The following is a 21,582-nucleotide window of genomic DNA, read 5'->3' on the forward strand; positions in this document are numbered from 1 at the left end:
ACTAGAAACTCAAAAGACAATGCAGTGGAAGATACCATTTTGCACCAGACGTCATGTTATTCCGTTTGACACGGAGATAATAAGCTGTCTTCTCGCGCCAGGCTGCTCAAGCAAGAGTCTCTGGCCACGTCCCCACACATTTTAATATGCTGCACCAGCAGACGACACAAAATCGATGCGCAGTCGTCCGCGTTGTAATATTCGGTTTATTATGATTTTGACAAAAGATAATTTTGTTGAATCGAAAAAAAAAAGATGTCTCTAAGCCGACAACGAATAAGGATACCTCTTTTATGACAGCTTTTGTGTGTGAGTCAGGATGAACACCCTTTGGAGGATGTGGGAGGTTCGCTCCACTGCCTCGAGGTGTCGCGCTTGAAAGAGCCCTTAAAATGGACCCTTATCCTTACTCCCCCTGAGTGCATGCTTCACGTGAGTTGCGGCAGAGTCTGCGTGTAGTAATATAGGTGGTTATAGGAACAGAAAGACGCAGTCTGCGACCGGTACAGGATGTCACGAAGTTTCTGCTCGTCACACAGTCAGCGGTAGTAGCTATTTCACAGGTTTCGTTAAGCAAATTGCGACCGGTCTTACGGACATGTGCAGAAAGTGGAAAACAGAACTTTAGAAAGACACGTGCAAAGAAAATAGGAGCTTCATTTCTCAGTAGTGTAAGTGATATCTCAGCGATACCATCTTGTCGAAGAGTGTTTTGACAACGTAACTGAACTATTATTCTTATTTTGCCGGTTAACTGGCCATAAGAAAAAAAAAAAAAAAAGAAACAGAGCAAGTACATATTGTTGTATACTGTCGCAAGTACAGTGAAGCAGCTTTCCTGGCTGAATTTGCCACCAGCCTCATTCTGTCCCTATTGTACTTCGAGAGGCATTATGGGATTTGATCATTTTTATTTTGGAGAGTCCGGGAAGCTCGGCCATCGATTTTGCAATTTGCGTGATGAGGGGAAGAGACCTCTCTCTCTCTCCACCCTTATGGCGTCTCGACTCTTTCGTATCGCAATATAACTTAAGACTCTCTCTTGGTTCTAGATGGTCATCCCACCAGTGAATTGGAGAGATACTTTGCGTAACTTCTTTATTATTTCCTTCAGGAAACATCGCCGTAATAACACCACAACTGAACACAGAGAACTAAAACCACTCCATATACAACGAATGCTAAATATATGTTCCTACAATTTGCACGCATTCTAAAAGTGTTTGTTTCGATAAATAATGCGGAGCTGTGGACAGATATAAGCCTTAACCTCTAAAATTCTGCTAAACAACAGGAGTCGCCTAATCTACGGCGCGCAGGCCATTAGATTAATAACGACCAATATTAAAGTATCTGAAAATAATTTCAGAGTATCTTCTTGTTTCGTTGGCTTTGATCGTCTAAAGTACCCAAGATACTGAATTGAAGCAGAAGCCTCAAGTCAAGAGCCGCCGATATTTTGAACAAACAATCCCTGTAATTCGTAATATTGGCGACTCTCGACCTGAAGCTTCTCCTTCAATCTACGCTCATTTGATCGCTGGATTTTTCACTTTTCGACAAAGATAATGAAGTTATGTAGCGCACCTAGATGTTATGCGTGCAGTACTCTGCAAGAGCTCATTATCGATCCACCGCCATTGTTCCGTTATGCTAATCAAGGGAGCCCCGCACTTGGTCTCTTTGAAAGCGGAAAGCGGAGAAGATGATTCGTGCCAGAATGTCTCCTAAAAAGCATTTTCTTTTTTCATTCAACGGGACAATAGTAAACGTATTGGAGCACGGTCATCCGTGTATTCACACGAGGGAGATTCCGCAGAATACTTCAGCGGAAGATGCGAGAAACGTCGTAACTTCCTGCTGCCACGTTAGCGCGAGATTCTAAACGTGTTGTGTTTCGTGCACTGCTAACCTTGGGGAATATCCTGCGGCGCAGCGAGAAGATACTCCGTAGCAGACGACAGGTAAAGACGCGAATAGTGTCGTCTGCTAAGTATGCAGTACGTCATTTCCGATATCCGTGCGAACGCGCAAACATAACACGCAATGGAGCTTCTGTCCCGTAAGCGTTTTTTTTTTTTTTTGCTATTTCTTCCACTACAATATTCCGTGGGGATGTGAATACAGGGTCAGTGGAAAGTTCCAGACGTAGTAGTGGGCACCGAAAAAAGGTAAGGACGAACACAACACGTGAAACCTCGCTGCACCCGGTTGCATATATCGATTAAAGAAAATTAAAGGAAATGGGAGGGCGTGGGTTGGACCCTCACTTCTGGTGCCTTTTCATCAACCGCCCTTCTTTAATCGAAAGTTCCGAAACAGGTTTCCACCTCCTTGTTCGTGTTCTTTTGATGCGATTGACCGCGTTGCATGGTGTCACGTGACCTGTGACTGATCTCCCCAACATGTTTCGCCTCTTTTCCTACCTGGTCTTGGTAGATACGTCCGCAAAATGAAACCCCGCATGTGGTACGAAGTACGTGTCTTTTCATTCATGTGCTATACCATAGCTTTATCTTCTTTGGTGAAGGCAGTCGTCGCCCGGGGCGCTTCCAGCGCTTTTCTCCTCCTGATTAATATTTCCCCGCTATTTTTTGAAGCCAACTCTGGCACCGTATTTCCTGCCCCACGTGCAGTACATCGTCCGCCCTGAGTGATAACACGACCCGTCCCAAATACCATTTGTCACCGACTAATATATAGAGCGCGCTAGTTGTCACATCGTTGCCTGTGGGCACGGGACAAAATATACTGAAGCGCATCCCTGCCGGAGTGCGCCCTGGCGGTGGGTGGTGGAAACTTCGTGAACAATATGACGAATGCTGTCGACACTAATTTTAGCGAGCAGAGGGTCCGTGATGTCATTTCCTGTTACTAGCTTCATGTTACACCCAGCGTTTTCTTCCCCGCTCTCCCTGCGTACGCAGCGTATGTGGGAAGTGCATGGCAGACGATATAGTCTTACTAGGAATTATCCTCCTGCGTAGGCTCGTTTGCAGAGCACGGAGGCAGTGACGGTATGCGATACACCCCATCATAGCTCTTCCTGCGCTTACATCGTGTGTTTAATGCAGTGTAATAACTACAATACTCGCACGTTGAAATTTTGAATAGCTCACATTCGGTTGCCGCTTAGTAAATGGGGACCGTGCTTCGCACATTTCTTTGTGTCTTCCCGAAGTTACTCTCAGAGTGTCTCACACTCGTAAATGTGAATATTTGTCTTATATCAACCTCTCATAACAATAAATGTACTTATGTGGGACGCCATTGCAGGATCGTCATCAATATTGTCACAATGTACCCTTGTCTGTATTGCGCCCAGTGGCGGCTGTTTGTTAGACGCCCACAAAGTAGAAAAACGCAGAACTTCCAAATACACCATATGGACATGAGGGCTTCATGTCACACCAAAGAATTGGATGGTGTATGACTATTCACCTATCACCCCATCACTTCATCGTCTCATACATCATACTAACCAATGTGCCCTGGAGTGGCGAACCACAAATTAAAGGGCAAATTACTTCCCTGTTGCTTCCATGGTTGCTACATGTATTTGTTTTTGTTGTGGAACACAAACTGGAACACAAACTGTATGTCGCGCAGCTATATCTGTGTTACTGGGAAAGAAAAAAGAAGAGTATGGTATGGCGTACGTATGAGCAAATTTCTGCCAGGAAAAGAGAAGAAAGATACACTAAGCCATCAATTTTCAGTTCTCGAGCAAATGTATTGGGGGCTATCGCACTTGTATGGCCCTACTAAGGCCTAGCACTCAAATCTTTCCTTTAGCCAAGAACAATTAGGAATAACCCGCAGCTACGAAACAAGCGATTGGGGGCAGCTCAGAAAACCATTAGCCGCTTCCCGTCCACAGAGAGAACCGTTTTCAAAAATCCATTGGAAGAAGGGTGGCCTGCTATCGCACTTCCATAAGTCAACGTCCACACCGATCTCATTCATCACAGTCGAACCTGAGGTTCATATTGTAGACCATCGAGAGAAGGGGAATGTTTCGAAAGACGATTTGCGCCCCCTTTCCACTTAGGGGAAGACGGGGAAGCATGGTCATTAGCAGGCACCAGGAAGGTATATTCATGGCGGACGGCTCATCTTTCTCTTTTCACAGAGAGAACGATGTTAGGAATACAGTGTGCCTTACAACTTGTACATCTTTGTATTTTGTCGTGCACGCTTAATTCGGCGTCGGTGTTGATGACTACGGGAGTGTGTTGACATGAAGCGATCTCTTCCCTCCTACGACACAATAATCGCTCATTTAGAAGGCTTGGGTTGCCTTGTCTAATATGGCGACGCCATATGTACCCCGCCTTCTTCAGGATTTCTGAGCGCATTGTCTGAGCGCATTGTTGTTGCCCCAAAATGTCCGCAGTTCTACTTAGTTCAAATCGTCTCTTTAACTTGGTAGTAGAGGAGACAATTAAACATAGAAGTATACCGGGTGTTTCAGTTAAATCCCCGGGCTAAATACTTCTCGGACGGGTGCACGAATCGAAGAACTTTCTTTTTTTACAAGTATCTGTCCGATACCACCTAAAAGCTGCGCACTGTGTGAATGAGTGGGAGGCGCTCATTATTTAAATAAAAATTCAAATGAGTTTCGTGAAAATACGTAACTTCTAAAGCAGGGCGTCGTCGGCATTAAAATGGGTACTACCCCTTTTGGGAACTTCAGTAGACACTTTTAGTGAAAAATCTGCCAATGAAGCTTGTCATTTGTTGCCGTAATTAATTGGTTTTGTTGGTACATATTTTTGTTGCGGCTGGTCGCGGCGAAGCGCAAAAGGGCGTAATTCACTGGTGTAATTCATTGGCGTAATTCATTGTTGTAAGGACGTAATTCATTGGTGGACAACTGAGTGGAAAAGCGTCCTTTCGCGCTTCACCGCGACCAGCCGCGACAAAAATATGTAAACTGAAACCAATTAATTACTGCAACAAATGACCCACTTCTGTTGCAGATTTCTCTCTAAAAGTTGTCCACATGAAGGTCCCAAAAGGGGTAGTACCCATTTTTATACCGACGGCGCCCTGCTTTAGAAATAATGTTTTTTGACGAAGCTCATTTGCATTTTTATTTAAATAATGAGCGCCTCCCACTCATTCACACGGTGCACAGCTTGTAGGCGGTATCGGACAGATACTTGTAAAAAAGGAAGTACTTCGATTGGTGCACCGGTTCGCGAATTATTTAGCCCGGGGATGTAACTGAAACACCCTGTATATATACGTACACAAGATTCAAAACGCCCAGTTGCACACTTCACTTCAATAAAGCTAGTTGAAGAATGCCACTGCTGGTGAGTTTTCCTAACTGGCATTATAAGGCACAGCAAAGGGATTTCTCCAACTTCCAATATTCAATTCACTTCTTTAATGTGTGCAAGTTGTTGTGAATGCATTAAGTAGTATAGAACGCTGTTGTAAAATAACACTTGCGTGCTGTTATGTTCAGTGCTGCGATGAAAGAGAGGTTGAGGGCAAAATCAGACGTATTCCCAATAACATATATTTATTTAGTTATTTAATCGCAGGAGTGATTGGGAGCAGAGAGAAAAAGTCACTTTACCTGAACCCGACGAGGTCAAAGCTCCAATGGAGCAGATGCATTACATTACACAAAATGTATCAGGATATTCTCAGAATAGGGAGGGTTATTGTGTACGGTACAAAAAACAATGTTGTATGGAATATTTTTCAGTCAGTGAAGTATTTTATAACATTCGTTTTTTCGGAGGGTTTCTGTATGTCGATATGAGTAGTACTCGGCAAAAGCCCCGTATATTGTTCTGCACTGTGTTGGTGACAATGAAGACAGGTGGAGACAGTTTGCAACAAGCTAGCTATTCCGAAAAGAAAAAAAAAAGTCGACCTATTACCCACAGCTGCTTTTCTAAGTAAACGATAGTCTCTTCTTATACACTCTTAAAAATGAACTTCACCGCATAGCACGCTCCTAGCCAACTATCATCTCGAATGATATAGTTATCTGCCCTGAGTTGTTGGAACCAGGAGGCGTACGCCTTTTTTGTGTCAATTATGAACAGCATAAGTGTCACAAAAAAGGCCTACGCCTCCCGTTTTCAACAAATCAGGGCAGATAACTATATCATTCGAGATAATGGTTGGCTGGGAGCGTGCTATGCTGTGAAGCTCATTTTTAAGAGTGTGCATTTGCACAAGTACACTCTTAAAAATGAACTTCACCACATAGCACGCTCCTAGCCAACCATCATCCCGAATGACAACGTTCTCGCCCCTGATTTGTTGAAAACGGGAGGAGGAGCCTATTTTGTGCTCATTATGCACGGCACAAAATAGGCTCCTCCTCCCGTTTTCAACAAATCTAGGGCGAGAACGTTGTCATTGGGGATGATGGTTGGCTAGGAGCGTGCTATGTGGTGAAGTTCATTTTTAAGAGTGTATGGGAACGTGCACTTATATTCTTATGGCGATCTCAGCGTTCCAACACGGAAATAATAACAGAGGAAAGGGAGCATGGTGCGCTTAAACGTGAACGTATGCAGTTGGTTGGCAGTGTACGTTCAACAACCTCGCCTACATATCCCAATATTGATCGAGTATCAGTATTGATCGGAAACTTTCTTTCTTTTCAGGTTCATTAACGCGAGGCGGCGAATCGTGCAACCAATGATCGATCAATCTAATCGAGCGGGTGAGTGCACTTTCCCTTCCTCATTCATTTAACGAATAAGTGAAACTCTTACACATAGAAGAAAAAGTTGCATATGAATGTCGGACGTTTCAGTTTTCTTCTAATTCTGTTTCATTTGTGTTGCTGCATCTTGTTTTGTTTTGCTCGTCCGTTGTTCCAGAGTGTCATAAGCTCGTAATAATGCCTATGTAAACAATATATAAAGTAAGTTAGCAGTTTTTTCACTTTAGTACGGTAACCGTCATTAGTTTATAAGTATTTGTGAATCAGTATCTTTCGTTTGGTCACAAGTGGTAACATTTGTTTGTGACTTGCGGATAAGTTCATATTCCCTTCATCTTGAAGGCCCGTATAGTGATGCTTTCGATAGCGTGCATTATCCTAATTGCTCTTGCGAAGACCCGGCTTTCCGCCTCGTTGACGTACTGATTGACGTAACGGCAACCCTCGATAGCAGTGCGCGTTAGACTGCAGACCCGCAAGTGTACCACAAACGAGTGAATACCCCTAACTGACACCTTCTTACCAGTGTTGCCTACCACTCGCTTAGTGAACGTGAACACGCACTATAAAGAACGCAAGCTCTAGGACGGATATACCTCGAGTCGCTCTATTGGTGTATTCTTCGCGAATGCCATTAGGAAATTGGAGAATTCACGGTCCATTACTTGTAGCGAAACTTGCCTCTTAGACAGGCCCCGGAAAGAAAGACAAGAAAAGCCGCGAAAAAAGAAACAGAAATGTTCCCCAAAGTTCCTACTCTTTGTTCGCATGGTCGACTTCTCACACTGGAGCAGTCGATCGGGACCAAAGAAATGTCTCCTTTCGTTTTCGTTTCTGTTTTTGTTTCTGTCTCGGCTGACATTGACATCCGCGTGATTGATAACCCTCGGAAATGGGTTCACTCATTAAGCCTAACGTGGCGTCGATTCTTTTTTACTGCGGCAACCTTCGCGTCAGCCTGCACACCAGTAACGTTCGGTTAATTTCCAATGTCTTTCTCGTCGATAATTTATTCGGAGCCGCGCGTCTGCGAAAGGGAGTGTACCACAAACACATGTAGAAATCGTGCATCGTTTTTGTAACAGCGCTCTCTTACCGTATCGCATTCTTAGCGCCGTACTAAAACAATCTTCGAATCCTCCCGTAACGAAATCAACGATCTCGGGCGCCGTGTTTCCGCGTGTCTGCAGCAACATTTGATGCGGTTGCCATCGTAAAATATGCAACTATAGGAGAGGAGCTTGGCAGGTGAACAGCTGACGAGCCTTTGGTTATCGTTTTTGCTGGCGCAGGTGGAACGATAGGAGGCGCAAGTGCGGCGTATGGACCTGACGGTGGAATGGGATACATGATGGACGGCAGTCCGCAGATGCACATTAGGCCACCAGGTCAGTCAGGAATGGAAAGCCAATCAGAATGCCGCTCCTCCTATCTCTTTCACACTGCCAGTGCACTCTCTTTATGTTCCTTCTGTTCTAATTTTGGTTTCTTCCTGGTTATGTCTTGCTGTTGTATTGCTGTTGCAGTGTAGCCGTAGAATCGGGCCTCATACTCGCACTTCCATTAATTTTGCTGCTTTGTCTCGAAACATTACGACGGTCAGTACAGTATCATTTCATGCAAGATCGAAGGATAATAAAGGGCTAGGTCGCGAAGTTTAGCGAACTTCTCATTCCATCTCAATTACCGTGATACGGATATTGGTCGAGCACACCACCACCACCAATTCAGTCATCGGTGCAAATCAGGCGTACATAAACGTGATTGCGGAAAGTATACGACAAAGCATTGAGCTGCTACGCGTGCTCGGGAAATGTGTTGTCAGCCACCAGTGCGGAGTGTCCAGCAGCATTTCTTCCTGCTTTCTTCTGTCGAGAAAAAAACTAACATTTATGCATGCTGGCCCTCTCAAAACGAGAGCTATTTCATCGTAACATTTCTCGCTACAAGTACCCTCTTAAAAATGAACTTCACCGCATAGCACGCTCCTAGCCAACCATAATCTCGAATGATATCGTTATCTGCCCTGATTTGTTGAAAACGGGAGGCGTACGCCTTTTTTGTGACACTTATGCTGTTCATAATTGTCACAAAAAAGGCGTACGCCTACCGTTTTCAACAAATCAGGGCAGATAACGATATCATTCGAGATTATGGTTGGCTAGGAGCGTGCTATGCGGTGAAGTTCATTTTAAAGAGTGTATTATGTTAAAGGCCACTAAAATGCAAAAACAAGTTCACTTCAAATTACGTTACACGTTATGTTAATTTCGAACTTGTTATCATAATTCAAAACTTTGATTCCGTTACGGAACTACAATCGAAATTATACCGGGCTCTTTCTTGCTTCTGCGCTAAGCAGTCAACGTCGTTTCAGCTCGTGCATCGATGATTAAAGTCCATGCTGCGCGTGCCACGCCGTGGAGCAGTCCCGGTGAAAAACATAGTGCGCGTCGCGAAGCGAACTGGCGTCACTGTCCGAAGGACGTGAAGATAAATGTTGTTAGTGGAACATTCGCGAGAACTGTTGTGGGCTACAATTCGTGAATCGGTATTGAAAAATGCTGCAGTGCGCATCATGCCGTGCATATACTCAATACAACGATTGGACCCGTTCCAAATCCACACGCCCACGATAGCTATGCGCGCACTTCTCCTGCTGTCTCATTGGATGCCGCCAATCTTTGCCTCCTGGGGATACCACTCGTTGCCGCCAAAGATGGCTCTGTTTTCATTGCATTTTTCTTCTAAACGGTAGCGCTGCACTCTTAAAAATGAACTTCACCGCATAGCACGCTCCTAGCCAACCATCATCTCGATTGATATCGTTATCTGCCCTGATTTGTTGAAAACGGGAAGCGTACGCCATTTTTGTGACAATTATGAACCGCATAAGTGTCACAGAGAAGGCGTACGCCTACCGCTTTGAACAAATCAGGGCACATAGCGATATCATTCGAGATAATGGTTGGCTAAGAGCGTGCTATGCGGTGAAGTTCATTTTTAAGAGTGTGTGTGAACTAATTTCGCTTGCATTATACCAAATGAAATCATTTGAGAGCAAGTTGCTTTTGCATTTTAGTGCCCCTTTAATGCTGCTACTATGGCCCTTCAGAAGTTAATTGCGATGTGCCGAATAGTTTACTACACAGACATTTCGTTTGTCCGCGAATTAACCCCCTTCGACAAAGGACACGTCATTCTAAACTCTATACATACGTCGCCAGTCGAAGCAATTCACGCAAAGACAGACATTATTGTCACCTGCCCTTATGACTATCTAACAGGAGTGTGTTCCACCGCAGGGATGCAGAACCTGTCGTGCAGTGAGTCTTCTATGGGGATGGGCCCCATGGGCGGCATGGGCAGCTACCCGCAGATGTCGCAACTGCGGTCGCCGCCCCAGGCCATGCTCCTACCGGGTCACCCCCACGCCATGATGATGGCACCAATGGGCCACCCCGGTTTGCCACCTCAGAGCTCCCCTTATGATGGACAGCACATCATGGACATACACGCCAGCTAAAATGGGATGCCAGCCGCGTTGCTTCAAGGCCGTGTGGCGTTCTCTTCGTAGCCCTCGTCCTCGGTGCACCTCCTCTTCTTACGATCCTCCTACGAACTCATGACGCTCATGAAAAACTGCGGTCTCTATATGCCAAATTCATTATGTTCCTTCTTCTTTGAATGTTCCTCCAAGAAGGTATGCCGACGCACTAAGATTACAAGGTCCGCTGCCAAGTGGCGCCCCCATCTAGGCACAACCAGCGCAGAGTAGTGCATCTACATCGCAGTCTGCCGGTGTGCCTTTTTTGTGCGATTGAGTTGTTCAACACTGTCTTTTGTGCTCGTCTGTTCCAACGCAACCCAAGCTGAGGAAAAATTCGAGGTGGAGCCTACGATGCAATTTGTGTGTACTTTTCTGTACTGTCCATATGGCGCTGAAGTGCCCCGCACGTGTCTAAATGGATTCTGAATACACCTCAGCGGCGCACTGATTTTCGAGGGCAAAATCTTTTTCTCCTGTCACTTTCAACTGCGACCTTCTGCACGGTACCAGTCAAGCATAGGTTCTAAGTTGTCACTGCGATCCGGATTATTTTATATTCAAATAGAGACCGCAAGACGAGCGTTCCCGCAAAGAGGAGCCGTAGACCCCCTTCTTTATATTTTTTCTAAACCGCGAGTCGCGAATTAAACGCGAAAACGACGTTCTTTTTTTTTCTTTCTTTCTTTTTGTTTTTTGTATATCTGTCACAATAATTCGCATGAATGCGACACGGGTCGCACAAAGTGTGGCACTTTTATGTTCCTCGGTTGAACCCAATAGTCACGCGAACCACGCGAACACATTAGCATATGCACACTTTGTGACATCGTGTACGACGGGGATCGTATTCGTTACGATGGTTTGAAGCCTCCTGGGGTCTCGGGGTATACCCTCATACATGTATACATAAATATATGGACCACAAACCGTATACGTAAAGCACTCGCGATGATACGACAGGATCTTCAATCCTCCAACCTAATTATCATCGCCGCTGTTTACCTCGTCAAGTGTGGAGAGGGAGAAAAACGCCCTTTTCTCATCCGGTGACTCTTGGTTAGTACGTCCATATTTCTCTATTTCAATGTTTTGTCTTAAAAGGACAGTCTGAAGAAGGAAAGATGACACTTGTGAGGGCGCCACCAGTATGTCCTTCACATTTTTCTTTTGTCATATCTTCACACCAAGTCGTAGCACGTAGCACGTGACTTTGTTTTCCCGATTCGTTCGTGTGATTCTCACATGTAATGCAGCGGCTGAATTTCACTCACACAAACACTGTAGAGAGCCGTTTTTTATTTTATTTTTTTATTCAGAGTCCCCTTTCGCTCGTACTGGCAACTAAGATACGTATGTACAAAGAAAGCGAAGAGCAGAGAAAAAATAATCGCATCTCTAGTTATATATATATAAATATAAATATAATAGTTTATAATATTTCACCCAGTGGTTGCTGTTTTTGATGCTCCTCCGTCACTACCGCTAAGCGCGTGGTGGCGCCGCAGTGCGGAGCCACATGACAGCATAATTGCTGTCTCCCTTCCCCATCCACCCTTTCTTCTTTTGTGATTTCCACGACATTTGAGAAAGGTTGGCTTACGAACGAGGTTTCCTTATGTGGGTTTAATCCAAGACGACAACGCGTGCATCCTGCACTTGTACATAGTCGGTGTGTCATACCTTCTCTCTTTCCTGTGCGTTTTTTTTCTTTGTTACGTGCGTATACGTGCATGTAGGTGTCAGTGTTCGGTACATTTTTTCTCTGCCCGAAACCTAACACCGTAAAGAGTGTGTCTGTGCTGATATAAAATGTTCACCGCGACAACAGGGGGTCAAATCGAAGGCGATACAATAGGAGAAGCATAGAGATAAAGTGTTTCGGTTAAACTGTATCCTGTTGGGATATCCATCTATCCATCTGGACAGACTGGAGGGGAATTCTTAGAGCTGTTCGCTCAACCTAATAGAGGCTCCCTGTTGCTGCGTTCATTGCAGGGTATATTTTTTGTGTGTCTTTACTGTACGGTTCACAAGTTGTATACGTATCCCTTTCTGACCGGACAATGTTTTCACTGCTGCGCGATCAACTAACAACTGCCCCCCCCCTCCGCAAAGCGGTACTCATGCTGTGAACTTGAAGCGGTTCAGCTAGCAAGCGTCGTGTTATCATGTCAACCACGTGATCACCGTACATGTCATCAGCATTATCCACCCTTTACGAACACGGCGTAGACACCACGGAAAAGCTCGCATTGCTTCGCATTGCGTTACGTTGTGAGAGTCTTTCACGTGCGAGCACGATCTTCTTTGATATTGGCGCTCAAGCATGTCTGCTTCAACTCAACCTTGTGGACAAAGGACAAAGCAGGTGCGATGGAACACTTTGCCACTTAACAATTAGTTTTGAAAGTTCTCTTGTGTAGAGAGTAACGTAGAAGGTACCGAAAACGGAAAGTAAGGAAACAAAAAAGGCATGAAGACGAAGACAAATCTATGGAGGAAATTCGGCAGCCGTAAGGATCCAGGATTGATCCAAGATCTGGTGTATATCATACCACTTCCTGGATCAAACACTTCCGCGTAGAGGAACAGTCATATGAAAGTTTCAAGCGTCAACATTGAGCCGTTAAAATGTTACGATCTGGATACACGCGTTCTGATCTGGTTTACACGATCTGACTTACCTGCCGGATCGGGATAACCATGTCAGGAAACGCACATTTTCTTTTTTATTTCTAAACTTTTACCAAGGTAATGTTGAAGCATGGAATATTTTTACATATCGAGTCCTGACCAGCATGTTAGACTTCCACGCCACCTCATTCGTTCGTGGTAGTTTTCCCTTGGGTCCGTCAGGATGGCGACTGATTTTCTCGCCATAGCCAGTACTATTGTGGCGAAAAATGAAAAATCCGGCGATCCGTTAGCGTTAAGTGAAAGTGGAAGTCTGAAATCCCTGCGCCCAGTCTCCTTCCTAACTAGCGGCTTCCGATATGAGGCTTTTACTTTGACCGGTAATATTGTGACCTTTACAATATGACGGTTCCTCCGCGTGGCGGCGTTTGATTTTACGCTTTTCGCGAAGATGGCGCTAGTGATTGGATCCTAATCAGAAAATGGATCACGATGGTCTTTTTTTGCTTTTAACCGTGCAAGTGCTACCCATGCCACCTGAATCCTTTGCATATTCCACTCCGTGCAGTGGGCGAATACGGAAAAAGGCGCGACCCGCCTTAAAAGAATGTATCCATGGAGCCACCACAACAAGACAACGTTATACGTATTTAGCGGATTGACGGACAATCCTTTCGTTCTATCTATTCCTTGTTTGGCCCTTTCGTTTTGATACGCGCCTAGCACACATCCTCTATTTGTAAGTGTACATAGACAATTTTGGAAGGAAAGGAACTTTTTGTTCGCAGAATAAACATCCCGTTGTGTTACTTTGTCGCAGCTGTTTTAATTGTTGTTGTCCTAGAGTATTTTGGCGCGCGTGTTAGTTTAGTTTTTTCTTGGTACAATTTCTTGAATGAGTCTCAATGATTGTCTCCCTGCTGATACATTGGTGTTCTTTGCTATGTAGAAGTCTTACATGATGGTGAAATAAATCATGAAAAAAAAAGCTCGAGTCTCTTTTCTTGTTCCTAATCAATTTAGAAGTAACAGCTTTTGGAATCTTGCAAGTAACAGATACCCTAGAGCTACGAGAAGGTGGACACAGCCCGTCATCCTCATTTTGTGGCTGGCGTTAACGTTGAAGGCTTTGCGCTTCCTTTCAGTATTCATAAGATGATGACGATGATGATCATGATGACAGAAATAAAAGATGTGGATCGTGAGTTGGACTGTCCATACCAGTACACCAGCATTGGATTAAAGGGGCACTACAATGCAAAAAATTCTCGAAAGTTTCAAAAAAGGAGAAATGTTTTAGTACCCTTTTAGAAAGAAGATGAGAAGTAGTGAAAATGGGAATAAAAACAGGGAAAAACAATGTAGAAAAGGAGGAGGAAAGTAGTAGTAGGAGAGGGTGAAAGTTCAAACGACGGGAATCACCTGGAATCACCAGCAGAAAACAGAGTGACCGCCATTCACGTAAGTACGTAGCGGACAAAGCATACCTTCCAGTGGAGTAGCCTCAAGAAACCGCACCAGTGCTTGCAATATAGCTTCTTGGTGCAGCTCTAGACGAACTCCAGCTGGCATCCGGACGAGCTGAAGTCGCTTTCGGGACACTGCGACTGTCCTAGTACGTGGGAAGCCAAGAGGAGTATTTATTCTGTGTCTTATACGTAGGGTTCCGGGGTTTAGGATTTGTCCGAAAAAATCCGAAAAACCGACGCCGATAATATTAAAGCAATTCGGATTTATCCGAAAAGCTCAGCTTTTGGGGGGCTCCAGTAACCGAGAGCTCAGCAAGAAAAGCCTGATTGACGGAGTCCGTTTCCGTTTATGACGGGATGGCCGATCGTATCGTAGATATTCTACCCGAGGTGAGGATATTTTGGGGTCATTTCGGCTATTTCGCAAATCTCAGGGAAAATATCCAGAATCTCGGGTTTCTCTTTCCCATTTTCTCTGAATCATGCTTCCCCTCCTCCTCAGAGTGGATCACAGATAACACACAAACTGTCATCTAGGAAGCGCGACTAGTTGTTGGAACTCAGACAGTAAGATGGGACGCAGTGTCGAAGAATATCCATATTTCGAGACGATCACGTCGCCAGGTGATCGCAAAAAGAGATGACGTGGTCTGTACGTCATGGGTCGTGCCGCTCAGCAGTAAGCGTTTTTGTAAGGTGTCGTTCTTTCTGTAAGTATGCCGTTTCACAGCTATAGCTTTGAATTTTAAATATTAGCTCAGCTGCAGAAAATAAACCCAGAAAAACTCCGAATTCCCGGGGATTATAAACTCCGAAAAACACCCTCCGAATATGCCAAAAAATAATCTCCGAAAACCCGGAACCCTACTTATACATACTACTTGTTTGCCTAGGATACATACTACTTGTTGTAGACCTATCAAGTTTACATAAAATCCAGGAGCTGTACGAGACATTCAGACGCGTAGCCTATGTATGTGTGTGTGTGGGGGGGGGGGATGGAGGTACTCAGCTCAGGGTCAACTTTGTACAACAACGAAGTCCCTGCAGCTAAAATTAGCCAGGACCCGTTGCGCATTTTCTTCCTGAGTTTAGTTATCATTCTTTTTGCATCGTCTTTAGTGTAGCATATGGACCTTATAGATGGGCATGGCCATATTGAAGGGCCCGGCGCTCAGCAGAGTTCATATCCTCATCCCAGCCGTGACACACTGAGTATTTCATAAAGGTAAGTTAAGGTAAGATGTAGTAAGAAAAATATGTTCAACGTCCATGAAGTTTTTGTCAATACAAGGTACATGCAGCAAAGTGGAGTAGTGCTGAATTCATCGCGGGCAAATAAGCTCGTTTCGACCTGTCAGGTTAATCAGAGCACAGGGATATATTGTGAGGCCAAGTCCATTATTCAGTTAGGTTTGCGACAATAATATCTACGCATTTCTCCACCGTTTCTACGCTAAGGTTCTTCCTTTGGCAGGGGTACCGGAAGTCTCTCAAGGCAGAAAGGCGACTCGTCCGCTGCACTCCGATGGCTGTGGACTGCGTAACGCATGTGCGAAAGCCACCTCGGGTGGGTGGGTGGGTGGGGGTGGGGGGGTATGTTTAATAGAGTGAAAAAAAAAGGAAAAAAGAAAAAGGAAATGAAAGTCAGGCTATTGCCAGCTTGCTATTCCGAAAAAGAAACTGAAAAATAAACCACCTCGGGTTCTTGATTACCTTGAGGCGAAAGGAACTTGGCTTTTGAGCAGGCACAAACTGAAATATTGCGTGATTGTTTCATTAAGTGCGATAGGAGAAATAGAAGTAAGCGAGTGGTGGCGTGTTCCTTTATTTTTTATTTTTGTTCTCATCAAAAGCGCAATGGTGTTGTCTGCAAAGGCTGTCATTATTGTTGCACTAAAAAGGCTCTGCCGAGTGTTCTGGCCATGGCTCAGGCAAAACCAGCAGATATGCTACACGGGTCATCAAGCACCATGCCCAAGATTCCCGGACAAAAACTTAAAGCGTGCTTCGCCTGTATTACACCCATAGACGCAATGCATAAGAAACGTATAATTTCATTTTGACGGAGAACGCCCACACTTTTCACTGGTTCGCCGTTGGATCCTGTGAGATGTATATACAAGGAATTATGCCGGAAAGGAATTATCCGTATATCTATAAAGGCTTTTGTTCCCCCGGCGTTTGAAATCTTACACATTGTACTCAATGGGACAGAAGTAGAATTCGCGCTCCATCATGATTTCACAGTCTTATACATCAAAATATATCCGCTTTAGGTAATTTTCCACTGCAGTTTCACAATTAGGGGAACCATTTTTGGAACCTAAAGTGAATTTCTTGGTTTTGTAGCGAGCCAATTTTGTTCCCGAGGGCATCAAAGTGCGACTAAAATGTGAGACATCACACTTAAAGAGGGCTTAGCCTATCGACACTTCCGCATGTAGGAAAGCCGACTGTACATTTGAGCACGTGTAAATGGGAGGAGGAAAGAAACTCGAAAGGGAGGGGAATTATCAGAGTTCAGCGCGCATTCTCCTCTGATAACCAGCACCGCAAGACGGGTTTGATAAAAACATCTACAAAATAAAGGTATGCTTTCACGGCCAAAGAGGGTGAAGAACATTTCTGGTGACTTTAATTTTTTTAAATTCCGTGTTAGCGCCGCGAAGCAACTGTGGCTATGAGCGGCGTACAGACGTGGACAGATGGAGATTGGACAGCAGGAAGGAGAGGGAGACAGGGAGGTTAGTATGCGTCCTGGGCCGACTTCAGGGGGAACTGTGCCAACATTCGTCTGGAAAGTCTTCGGAAAACCCAGAGAAAACCTCAGACAGCACAGCCGGTGACAGGATTCGAACCCGTGTTAGCTCCCAGTGTCGGTGTGGAAAGCGATCATCCTAACCACTATGCCACGGGAGGTGGACTCTGATGAGTTCTGCTTTAACAACAGAAAAGACAAGGCTGCAGATACTGCGTTCCCCTGAGGTTCGCGTTTTGGGAAATCGAACGCTCTCTTCTTCTTCGTATCAGTTTCTTAAACTCTTTCTGACATTGTACTTATGGCGTTAAAAAGATGTACAAAATTCTTATGGCTGTAGTGTACCGTTATTGCATGGTGATCAAGGATGGGAATAAATACATTTTTTGAGTATTTAAATATAAATACAAAATAGGTTGTTGAAAGAGGTATTTAAATACTCTGCATAAATACTTTTCGATATAAGTATTTAAATACAAAATATAAATACAGTATTTATATACTCTAACTACTACCATAAATACTGTGAGGAAGATGTCATCTGGAAATAATGATGATCATAACAACAAATCAGCGAGGAACAATGGCATTTATTTGTTAGATTATCGTGGCAATTTTAATATTAGAAGCTTCTCGATAACTGCACCTTCCAGGTATCTTCTGTTCGGCACGTAGCCTCAGATTCGCAAAGGCGACCACCTCTCCACAGGTGCCGATGAAGAAAGGCTTGTATTAAATTTGACGAAGATGCTTCGCACGACAAGGTAGTCGGGTGGACCCGACCGCTGTCCCTAACAACAGTGATAAACTCTCCATCTAAAATGGTTTGTCGCACGTGCGTGCTTGCGAAAACACAGCATAACGGCACGGCTCTCCAAACAATGCTTTGCCCTTCTTACCGAAAGGTCAAATGCAGGGTCACTTTAAGCTATGAGTCGGTACCTTGAGTATTTAGGAGTATTTATAAAATATTTACAAAAATAAATACTAAAAAATTTGTATTTAACTATAATTATAAATACATTTTTCAAGTCTGTATTTAAATACAAAATATGAATACATGTATTTATGTTTTAAGTACTATTTTAATAACAATGTATATAAATACTGCCCATCCCTGATTATGATCTGCCCAACGATGATTTCCTTTTCATCTTTACCTTATCTGTGACCGTCATGTTTTGTATGTATACAATGCATGCTTACTTTTATGTTTCACACTCTTTCTTAATTTTTCCTCGTAGCACCACGGGGAAGCTTGGTTGTCACCAGTATGAAATTTGATGGGTACTTTAATGGCAGTAAAATCGTATATTTTGTCTAACTACGTTACATGCCTCTATTTAGGAGAAGCGAAGGGAAGGCAATTTTTTTTTTCTTTTCTTCATGCATACACTTGTCGCCTGCGGTGTGCGGGAACGTCATGTGTGGCGATGAAACCCCCACTCTCCAAGGTCCAACATAAAGTTGTTGTTTGTCATTCACGAACAAAATATGTATGTCATCTAAGTAAGGCATATGCCCCTATGTTCAACTCACTTAAATGCGTCGAATACAACTGGGACCTAGCGCATATAATCGTGTTGTGTCAATGTTTTCTTGACTTCAAGCCGATCATGGCGGCGTACCTGTGCAGAAACTTAACACATTTCCAGAAGCGCACTTTTTGATCCTTCCTTTAAGCAAATGCTCGCAGACATGCACCATTCTGTGCAGTTGCCTGCTTATTTTAGCGGCAAGTTTTGCGCGTGAAATAGTGCACCCTGGGCGATTTTTGCAAACACTCGAGGTGACGTGGTACTTCGCCTTCGGCTGTCAATAGCCTAGGATAACGTTACCCCAATATTCCCATCACCATGGCGATATCCGATATTTCTTTTTAGTGTGCACTAGGTGTGCAAAACTCATTCGTGTCTGCGGGCCGCATTGAACCTTGGAGGAACTACGCGGCCCGCATATGACTGCTTTGGGGTAGCCTGCTTCTGGTATACCGGGTGTCCCAGAAAAAGTGTCATTGAATTCTAATAAAAAAAACTACGCCACCTAGAATCATGCGGTCAACGGCATTTGTTCTTACATGGTTTTTGCCACCTCCTGATCTGCATGTCATGTAACCTAAGTTTAATTATGTAAATTTTTGCGTAGTGAACTCGGAAATTTGCCAAGTAAAGGTCACTTTTTTACCCCACCAACATGAACAGCGTGCCGAATTCTGCCGTTTTCTGGGACACCCTGTAGATGATCGAATTCACTCGGGAGATCACCAAGCCTACCGGTCCGTGTCTAGTAGCTTTGAAGGCACTAATATTACAAATCGGCCTTGCAGGGTTTGCTCAGAACTTTGGTAGGAGTGTACTAGTAATACTAACCGAGTAAAAATCTGACGCTGAGACAGGTTTAGAGAGTCATTAGCCAAGACGCCGAAAGCAACACAAAGGCAGACAGGAAATATCGAACTTCCAACTTTTTATCGTATGATTAGAGGTTGAAACAACTTTTCATAAGTTTCTGCGCAATGCAGAACGAAGAAATCGTTTGATTGGAGTCGTTTTCATCAGGTAAAAGGAAAGATTCCCTGACATCGCATTTGTGAGATTCCCTCACGATACCTGTGTACAGAAAAAAAACGATGCTAACATGAACCGGTGCACCGTACCAAATCAGAAACGCCCCGATCAATCAGCTCGCCTAAGGTGAAGTAACTGCGTGCTTGAAGTGACTTGTGCGCTTTCACAATATCAGCTATGAACCGGCTCGGCGAAAATATTAGATAAACTACAGTGTGATTGTGATCGGCGGCATGTTTTGTGGCTTGCTGTCCAGTTGTCGATGTGTAGCGCAAAGAGATCGTCACGTTGTATACCGTTCATAAACAACTTGGTCTTGTAGCGACACTTGTCTGATTCCTTCATAGCTCTAAATTATACTGGTATTGTGGGAGGAGACAGTCGAGAGCGGTGTAGCAGTGCAACACAGCCGATGTCGCACTTGCGGAAAGCATTCGCACGGCTGCGTTCATTTTATTTTTGCAACACCACCTGTAGATAGCATCAGGCCTGCGCGCTTACGTCACCCCACGGAGGCCTGCCTGGCTTTGCGACCTGTATGGTGAGCTAGAATGAATGGTGTGCTGAACGGCGACTGAAACCGGGTCATGACGACGGGCCTGCCGATAGGTGGCTACTAAGGGCTCGGCCCGCTGCCGCTTCTTGCACCCTCACGGCCACATGACCCCCTTTTGCAAAGAGCACCGGGGAGCGCCAGGGAGTTCCCGCGATGGCCGAAGTTGAAGCAATCAATGGTAGATACGGGGGGAGAGAGAGAAAAATGTGGGCGTGCTTATACGTCACGCTTCGGAGATATGATTACGGTGGACGGACGAGTTCGCGTTTTGGAATGTTGTAGCTAAGGCAGTGTTTCAAAGCGTTCCAAGGAAAGGTCACTCGGCTCATCTTCCGTTTTGAGACATGGTGGAAGGCTGCTAAAATTTTGGCTGTACGATTTTTTTTTACACACCATTGTTGTACAACCCAACATGATTGCGCCTGTCGTATAATGCAGTGATACACTGGTGCACAATGTATAAAGTTTTGGGCGCGACAGACTGATCATCTTAACACACGCTAAGTCACACAAATCCTTCCATACTCATGCTGAAATTTTACGACGCCATTTCCGAAAACCGCGTCATGTACTAATAGATGCAGAGTATTTGGAAAATCAATCAGATACCTAAGCCAATTCTTGACATCAAATTATGCAAGCTGAAGGACATCTCCTTATTTACCTAATAACATGTAATCGCGTCGTATGACAAGCAAAAGTCGCAGTGTACTATGTACTTGTCGCGAACACCGTATAGAGGTAGTGGAAGGTGAAATCCTGTTTAGACAGAAAGCCACATCCTGTAGGGACACTCTGTCTCTTTTATACATTCGTCGTAGAAACAATGGTTTTTGTGATTTCAGAACAGGGTTTATACACTGTCACTGCTCTGCCCTTTTCCCAGCTTTTCGCGATGCAACAAGCTTTCTATTTCACAGTAGATATATAATCAGAATGAATCAGCTGGACTAGAAAGCATGCTTCCTAGTCCAGCTGATTCATTCTGATTATATATCAACTATGAAATAGAATTTCAGCATAATTTTTGTGTATTGGGATTCATATTATTCAATAGGGAGCTTGTTGCATCGAGAGAAGCCGGGAAAGGGGGAGGTCAGTGACATAGTGTATATACTTCGTTTTTGTTTTGTAAAACAGAAGCAGTTCCAGCAGAGTGAGCGTCTCTCAAAACGAGGGCGCACTCTCAGCACAACAGCTCTTAGTGTTCGCTCCATGCTGAGCAGTGACCTGTACTTTGTTTTCATAGACGCCAGCACAGAGCAGCCAAGTTCGCAAAGTACATCATGACGGATAAAAGAGAGAGAGCTTTCATAACTTTAGTGCTCAGAAGCAGACCTCC

General features: G+C 44.4%; 1 protein-coding gene across 5 annotated transcripts in view; it reads left to right on the forward strand.

Moving 5' to 3' along the window:
• LOC135396640 (homeobox protein Meis1-like) overlaps positions 1–13,700 on the forward strand; it is a 184,784-nt gene extending 171,084 nt beyond the window's left edge. For 4 of the 5 annotated variants that reach the window (XM_064627721.1, XM_064627717.1, XM_064627716.1 and 1 more), the window contains 3 exons: positions 6,642–6,700; positions 7,996–8,091; positions 10,009–13,700. In XM_064627721.1, the coding sequence (XP_064483791.1) occupies positions 6,642–6,700; positions 7,996–8,091; positions 10,009–10,229 (376 nt within the window). In that variant the 3' untranslated portion in view covers positions 10,230–13,700. The remainder of the gene's footprint in view (positions 1–6,641; positions 6,701–7,995; positions 8,092–10,008) is intronic. The other variant, XM_064627720.1, reaches the window with a different exon arrangement.
• Positions 13,701–21,582: the final 7,882 nt, after the last annotated feature.

Source organism: Ornithodoros turicata, chromosome 6 (genome assembly GCF_037126465.1).
Source record: "Ornithodoros turicata isolate Travis chromosome 6, ASM3712646v1, whole genome shotgun sequence".
NCBI classification, from domain to species: Eukaryota; Metazoa; Arthropoda; class Arachnida; order Ixodida; family Argasidae; genus Ornithodoros; species Ornithodoros turicata.